Genomic DNA, 8,234 nt, shown 5'->3' with positions numbered 1-8,234 from the left:
GCAAATAATATTGTGATGTAGCTTTGAAGTTGTGATGTTTTATTTCCTCCCACTGTTTGTTTGAAACATTCAGATGGATCCTGTCCTCAGAGACAACCTTCCCATGTTGAACGGCATGCTTTGTACAATGTTGTGATTTTGCTTTTCATTGCTGCATGTTCACTTTCCATTCACCCCCCTCCCAAATAAATATGGCTGACGAGAACAGAATATACTTCAAATTTCTTGAAGCCAAACAGTTATACAAGTCATGAAATTCCAGGTATTTTTTTAAATGAAATTTATTCATCATTCAGCTGCACCGGTGACAAAGGAGAAATTATTTTGGCCTTGGACACAGTTGTGCTCATACGCTTTACATTCCATGGCAGACTTTGTCAAATATTGGCAGTACTATATTGGAAACATATGTCAAAAATATACCAATGACCGAGTGCGGACTATTTAATTATTTGCTTTATTTGCCATCTAGTTCAAATTGAATCCCATAAAAAAAAAAAATCTTTAAAGAATGGTACAACATCTTAAGAATTCTGCCAGGGTATGCGAATTTATAAGCACAACAGAGTATCCATTTGACAGTGTTCTTTTTGAAAATTATAATTGTTTTCACAGTACAGTGCAGCTAAACTTAACTTGTTCACAATAAGTTCAATAATCATAATCTGATAAACATTTTTCATATACTTTTCTTCCATATACAAACATATACATTTTTTTGTTTTGTTTTTACAACGCATCACATTCATCATATTCATATCACATGTATAAGAACAGTGCAAAAAAATAGATTTTTGGGGACATACAAACAACACAATTAATTAGCATAAAGTTGAATACTTGCATTGCAAACTGTAGCATATTTTAGTGTTGTGTCTCAAATTGGATCAACAAACACTACAAACCATTTTATTTTTGCTAGAAAATATTTTAATATTGAATTCTGTAATATGTCATGTAGCACAGAATATTTGTGATGATACTGTACCCTGCTTACTTGTGCGATAACAGAAGACTTCTTGATGCTGGACCACATGATTACTAGCTCATGCTTTTTTTCACCCTTGACATTTCAGCACACTATTAACATTAGAAAAAGCTCAGTTGAGTTGACAGATACATTCTTTGACAAAGCTCAGAGGTAAAAAAACAACACAAAACAAAATCAACAACAAAATAGATGCAGCAACCATGCTGTAGAAAAACTCTCCTACAGTGTAATTCTCTTCATTTTATGACTGGTTAATTTTGCGATACTTTATTCCTTAGAGCAAAATCCTGTTTTGTGTTTTTTATCTGTCACATTCTTGCTTTGCTCAATACAACCCAAATCCTGATACGTATATGTTGTTAAAAAAAGAAAAAAAGGGAAAAAAAGTGCTATAGTTTCTGTGCAGCGACGTGTAGCTCTGGATATGCTCACATTGTTTGGTTCCCATGTCAAAAAACTATGATCTACTGATTATAGATTATAGCTTTGGGCTTTTGCCGTGTATTATTTAAATGTACATACATGTATATATATATATACTGAAATGGTAGCTGGCTCCCACCATGCTAGCCCGCTAACTAGCCTTTAGCTAATGTTAGGTGAGGTCAATGCTGTCTTAGCTAAGGTCAGCCAAGCTGCCATCTATTCCAGGTCATTAAGTGCAACAGTCTCGATTTTATTTCCGCTTGTCTTCACACACAGTTTGACAGTGAGACGTGTTTGAATTGTGTCGGGATCACAGTTTTTTTACGGCAGCGACTTCATCGTGTAATTTCTTTGCTACTGATTCCAAACTTTTCGCCCATCTTAGCTCATCTAAGGTGATTGGAAAATTGAGAACGTAGCTAATATGAACTGATTAGGGTTGTGCAGAAAAAGAAAACAAAAAACAAAAGAAAACGAACATTATTCAGTCTACTATCCTTTCCATTTCAAGACGAATTTTCCTTCCTGGTCTGGAGCTCCAACACGGCGAACAAACACATTATCTACAGTAAGTAAAAGGTCTAGTGACCAAAATGACTATAATCTTTGGTTGAATGATATACTTAAAATGCGTCTTGAATTCCTCTGATCATTTGTGAACATTTCCTCCTTTATCTCAGTCTTTATGAATCCTAAATTTTTTTCACACAACTAACTTGGTTGTTTTAAACTAGAAGTGTTTCCAACGATGCAACATCTGGCTGTGACCTTAGATCACATGAAGTTAGAAGCCGCATGAGCTTGTGAGAATAGTAGTAGTAGGAAATTGCTCAAGAAGTGAGGCACTATACAAGACTTTACAAGTGCTTAGGGTATACTCTTTTTGAAAATGAACGGATATTTTTTATAAAGGCATTTTCAAGTATTCCTAAAACTGTCAATTTTGTACAACCGCAGCTCTGTCAAACTGAGTTGCTTTGTAGAATAAATACATAACAAAAAGTACCAGACATATGATTCAAGCAAATACAACGGAGGGAAGCCAGTTTAGCTTAGAAAACAATCAATGACACTGTTTCTGTTATTATTTTGTCAAAGATGTCTACCATAAATGTGCACTGGATCGACACCCAAGGAGGAAAGTAAAGCTATTTACTAAGTATTGAAAAAGCCATTGTAGGTCTCTGAAAGAAGCTCTTTTGTCCAGATGCTCTTCTTGAAGAGTTTAGCGCAGAGAGAGCAGTCAATAAAACAAATGATTCAATTACCACCTGAGACAGAAAAATGTCAAGTGGTTCTAAAGTTCAAGTCAAAACCTCGTGGAAACATCACAAAAGTGCAATCTCTCCTGAAAACAAGATGCGATTTGTGTTGGCGTCTTGCAAGTCTTCTCCTCCATAGCAGTTATTTTTTTTAGCTCCGATCTTAAGAGTTGTTATTGTCATGTTTATTTTGATAATCGCTTACTGGCAGTTCTAATCTTAACTTATTATTGTTATAATTTAGCCATGGGAAATAAATTACTGCAAATCACATGCATGCATAGAAAGGCGATCTCTCTGTAACCTTGCCAGCAAGATGAATTCTCGTGGTATTTGTGATTTCACAAACTCAGGAGAATACATCCAGTACCGCTCCCGCTGATACATTTACAGCCGACCTTTTTTAGGTCGGACCAATCAGGCGTTGTTTAGGGCGGGACAAAACCAATAAGTGCCGATGGCGGGGGGTAAACAAACAAACCTAACAGACAAATTTATGCGGCAATTAATTCTGTTCTCGTAAAATTACTCACCATTTCTTTGTTGAATTTGAACAGCGAGAGGCGCTTTGTGCATTTTTTCGTGCAGATTTTCGTGCTTTCCCTTCCCCCCTCCCTAAGATGAGACGGAAGACGACATTTTCATGTGTTGCGTTAATTGGTCAAAGCAAACGTGCAAGATGCCACTTTGTTAAATCAGCTGGAAGTATTGTACAGCACGTCCCTCCTTTTCCGAACAGATCTGCTGAGTGAAGTCCCAGATTGATAATGTGAAGAACTCCTTCGAGTGAATCACAATTATCGATCTGGCTTGCGCGGTTAATCTCTCTGTACACTATATGATATATTTAAGAATACTTCTAATACAGCGCCTTTCAATAGTATTCACCCCCTTGGCTTTTAATAATATCCATTTACAACCGAGGATTAATTGATGGATCTTCCCAAAATATTTAAAGTGATAGGAAAACTACATACAGTATATATATTATGGGTGTCAGGCAATTAAAAATTGTAATCGAAATTAATTGCATGACTTCAATAGTTAACTCGCGATTAATCACAAATTTTACATCTGTTCTAAATGTACAATAATAGTTTTTTCCAAGTTTTCATCATCTTATTAACATAAAAGTGGAAAAAATGTTAATCTAATAGAAATATGGCTGCATCTTTTAGTCACAGTAATTTCATAATAATTCATTAAATTTAGTTAATTAAAAAGATGTACTGTACTGTAAAAAAAACGTACACTGATTTGTGTTGAAATAATTTTTCTGCCACGAGATGGCATAATTGCATTTGTAAGACGGTGACAGCATTTTTCTTTTCATATTAAGAGCTATCTAATCTTTAACATGAAGTAACTTGTGAAATTCAGCAATTTTTTTAAATTGTAAAATACAACTTAACCCCAGTCTCCAAAAATATATAAATTTTTATTCAAGGTATTACTGCTAAATTTTGATGTGTTGCAACTGGAATTCCCCCAGTACAGGCTTTCCAAGTGAGGGCCGGTCATTAATCCCGCGCTAGCTTGCGTCAGCATGAATGGACATCAGGCAAATCATATTACATTTTAATATTTTTCAGAATACATTGTTAGAATTCTTAGTCCTGGAAATTCTGTACATTTCTTCATTTATGTGAGTTCTTACTGAGGCATTTAATGAAAATTTGTATTGGTGATGCTGCACTAGCACCTTCTCATTTAGTGTTAGGGTTAACCCTAAGCCATTGTGTTTGATTGTCTGACTTAAAAAACAACAACAACTGCATTTGTAGGTATCTCTCACATTTTTGACAAGTATACAAATAAGAAATAAATAAAATAATAAGAAAAAACAACATTTTGTTTAAAAAAAAATGAAATGAATAAATAAGATATACCACAAATTAATCTTTAAAAGTTCTCACAGCTGCACAGTTGCTTTTTTTTTTTTAGATGGGGCAGCTACCTGATTTCTTTGATGCCAAAATATTTTGGCATAAATCCCTCTTAAGCTCCTCATACTTGTCAGGTATGCTAATAAGAGCCAGTTCTCTCTTTTATCAACACTTTAAATCAAAGTTTTGGGGGGGGGGGATGCAAATTATAGTGGGTACATTGCTATTGGAAGAAATATTACTAAGATTATTATCAACTTTGCATGTTTTACATTTTCACTCATATTTGTGATTCTTTCTAGAAAAGCAAACCACTAATTCTGTCAAAATGTTACTATTTACTACCTTTTGTCAGTGTAAGTCATCTTTTGTACAATTCAAGATTTGTAGCTTATTTCAAGAGATCATCTTTTAAGAAAGTGTACATTTTTGACCAGTTAATCTGATTGTGGCTATTTTGTATCCTGAGGTCATCCTACTGTCTACATAGAGAATGGAACGAATGTTGTGTCACAGTGTTTTCCTGGCGACAGCTCAGTGAAATCGAGTAAATCCAGCGGATGCTTGGCTGCTTCCCTCAAATGACTTGGGCCGACACCTTAAAACCAAACAAAAATCCTCTTCTTTTTTTTTTACATTAGTACAATTATGTCGTCTTCCAATTTGAGGCATGCATCAATAAATATCTAAACCAAACACAGCATCAAATACATATATTCATAATAAATATATTAAAGGTAGTTTCATAGAGAGCTATTCCCTCAATCTCATCATCATTTCCCGAGTCCTCTTTAAGTTGATCTGGAATCTGATCAGATCATTGCATGTTTACATTACCTGATTTGATTTTGATCTGCTTGCATGTTGGTTGTTGCATGACTGAAGCTGTGTTTTGGCAGTATCACCTATTTGAGGCATTATATAAGGTCTTTAAACTTTGGCCTGACCTGTTCTTGTCACCAGTGAATGTAGTTGCCACCAGTTGTAGTCAGTCTCTCATCCAATCAATGTCTTGTCTTCCCACTTGCTCGCTTGACTTCGCAGTCGCTTCCTATGTGCGAGTTCAGCCTAGAGGAAGTCACTCTGCTGCTCATTGGAGAGTTGACTGACCGCCACTTCGCCATGTTGCGACCCCTGGAGCATCGTGGCAGTCTGCTGAGGGCCGTAGTCCATACAGTTGTCCCTCTGAGTCGTGATCTCCGGACAAGGGCAATGTCTGCACGTGCCGTGGTTCTCCAGTAGTCCGTTGGAAAACTGCGAGTTACACTCTTCTTTGTGATGAGGTTGCCTGCACGTTCCCTTCTGCGTGGAGTTGGGCTGACACAAACACCCGCAGAGTGACCTTCTGCACAATGCTACATCCCGACAGAGGGACTTGCGGAAGTTGGGCTTAAAAACCAGATAGACAATCGGGTTGTAAAGTGTAGAGGACTTGGCGAAGATAGCGGCCAGTGCAAAAGCCATGGGTGGGACTTTGGCGGGGTTACCAAACGCTGCCCACATGGACACAATCGCATATGGACTCCATGCTGTCAGGAAACCGATGCAAACTGCTACCGACAGCTAAAAACAAAGCAAAAAAAACATGGCAGTAGACAAAAATGTACATACACTACTCACTACTCATAAAAGGTTCGGGATTTTTGACTTTCGAATGAAATGTCAGGATGAACCTAAAATGTACTACAACAACCTCTACAGGTAAACCTTATTTGATTGTCTCTAAATTGGAATGCTGCACAGCAAACTCACCAGTGTTAGATTAACAAAAGAGTGTTAAATCTAACATTAGAAAAGTGTTTATATGTGTCCACACCAATGAGTGTAAATCTGACACTTTTCAAAGTGTTACTTTTTTCACACTTAACCAGTGTTACTCCAACACTGTGTAGTGTTAAAAAACAAACTGGAAAACACTGAGTAGTGTTGAAAGTACTAATGTCAGTGTTAAACATTGAATTCTGCCAAACTACAGTTAACTCTGGTGTTTAAACACTTATGAGTGAGTGTATTGCACTAGTGTCAGTGTTAAATTTTTTAACTCAAACTACACTTTACTCTGGTAAACAGTACTTTATATAGTGTTTTTTTTCTCTTTACAAGGCCCTCAAAGCGCTATACATTTTGACTACTGATGGCACGGCATCAGGAGCAACTTGGGGGTTCAGTATCTTGCTCAAGGTTACTTTGGTATAGTGACACTGGTTTGGGATCGAACCCACACTCTAAGCATTGTGAGACGACTACTCTACTACCACTGATCCACACCACCCTGACAAGAACAACTGGATGCATCGCTATTGAAATGTTGACAGTGCGCTGGAAATTTGGAAAGTTTCTCCTTCGCCTGAAATTAGGTTGTGGTCAATTTAGCACTCAAGGTAGTGCTATTCAGGTTACACCCAACATCCAGCCCAACCCCTTAAGGAAATTTAATCTGACAGTGTTAAAATAACACTGCTTACTGCATATTTGATCGAACATTGAAAATTTAACACTGACTGATTTGCTGTGTACGTTTACATGCCGTCAATGTTCGGGTTAAGGTAAAAATTCCGGGTTCTGAAACATTTGATATAACGTTTACCTGTGTACTTCCCGTACACACAATTACAATATCCCAATTTAAACGGCGACGAATGGATAATGTCAAGATGTAATTTCTGCGTCTTACTTTCCATCATGAATAAATGGGGCATTATATTCATGTCATTCACCACACTAATAAAGTAATGGGTTTCCTCTTTGCTCCTAAAGTGTTTTGAACAGAACACAAACCAATGTTCATTTCAACGGAGGTAACCCGATCGCATTTGTATAACCAAATATTCGGGTTAGAAAAGGGATAAACTCATGGGTATTTTTCGGGTTTTGAAAAATCACCCGAAAGTTCAATATCTCAAACTTGTTATGAGTAGTGTATGTGTAGCGTAAAAACCTAATGAGTGTTGGAATCATACCTTAATAATAAGTGCATGTGCATTGGTGATCTTGTTCTGAGGGGACATGTGCTGCTGCACTGCCTGGCGGGAGCCACGGACGGTCAACAGGATGAACACGTAGGACAGAAAGATGACCGTGCAGGGAACAATGTAGCAGAAGAAGAAGAGGCAGATGATGTAGCTCATAGCCAAAGAGTTCTGGCTGGGCGCATGCCAGTCGATGCAGCACGCCGTACCGTACGGCTCGGGCCCGTATTGTCCCCAGCCCAGCAGCGGCCCCACGGCAAACACGCCGGCGTAGCACCAAACCCCGGCGACCAGCAGGCAGGCGTGGCAGTAGGAGAACTTGTTGCCTGAGGAAGAGCATAACAAAGGGTCGGATTGTAAAAACAAATCTTAAGGTCAGACGAACATAGCAGGGCAACCTGCCTTGTCAGCTGCGTTCTCACAGACGTGCGGCAAGGGGAACAGTATGTGCTTGTATGACAGGATGTGGAGAGGACATCATAACAAACTCGTAATTTCAAGTTCAACGCGCAATGAATTAACTCTTAACAAAGATTAAAATCAAAACATACTGACTCAAGTTTCATAATAGAAGATAAAGGGAATAAACAAATGACTGAATTTTTTTTTTTTTTTTTAAACAACAACTTTCTTTGATTAAATTATGCAACACTTTTAATGTATCCAAGAGCAAATACTAGCATTCGCGGGAACATGCGAT

General features: G+C 37.6%; 1 protein-coding gene across 1 annotated transcript in view; it reads right to left on the bottom strand.

Moving 5' to 3' along the window:
• Window positions 1-263: 263 nt before the first annotated feature.
• The window catches only part of opn7b (opsin 7, group member b), a 59,165-nt gene continuing 51,194 nt past the window's right edge, over window positions 264-8,234 (bottom strand). The window contains exons 5-6 of the mRNA XM_086069438.1: window positions 7,526-7,860; window positions 264-6,128 (exon numbers count right to left, since the gene is read on the bottom strand). Of these exons, the coding sequence (XP_085925564.1) occupies window positions 5,634-6,128; window positions 7,526-7,860 (830 nt within the window). The 3' untranslated portion in view covers window positions 264-5,633. The remainder of the gene's footprint in view (window positions 6,129-7,525; window positions 7,861-8,234) is intronic.

This window comes from Leptonotus elevatus, chromosome 2 (assembly GCF_054856555.1).
Source record: "Leptonotus elevatus isolate MCC_2025b chromosome 2, RoL_Lele_1.0, whole genome shotgun sequence".
NCBI classification, from domain to species: domain Eukaryota; kingdom Metazoa; phylum Chordata; class Actinopteri; order Syngnathiformes; family Syngnathidae; genus Leptonotus; species Leptonotus elevatus.
The sequence above is the reverse complement of the archived record's forward strand: the minus strand, read 5'-3'. Positions and strand labels throughout refer to the sequence as shown.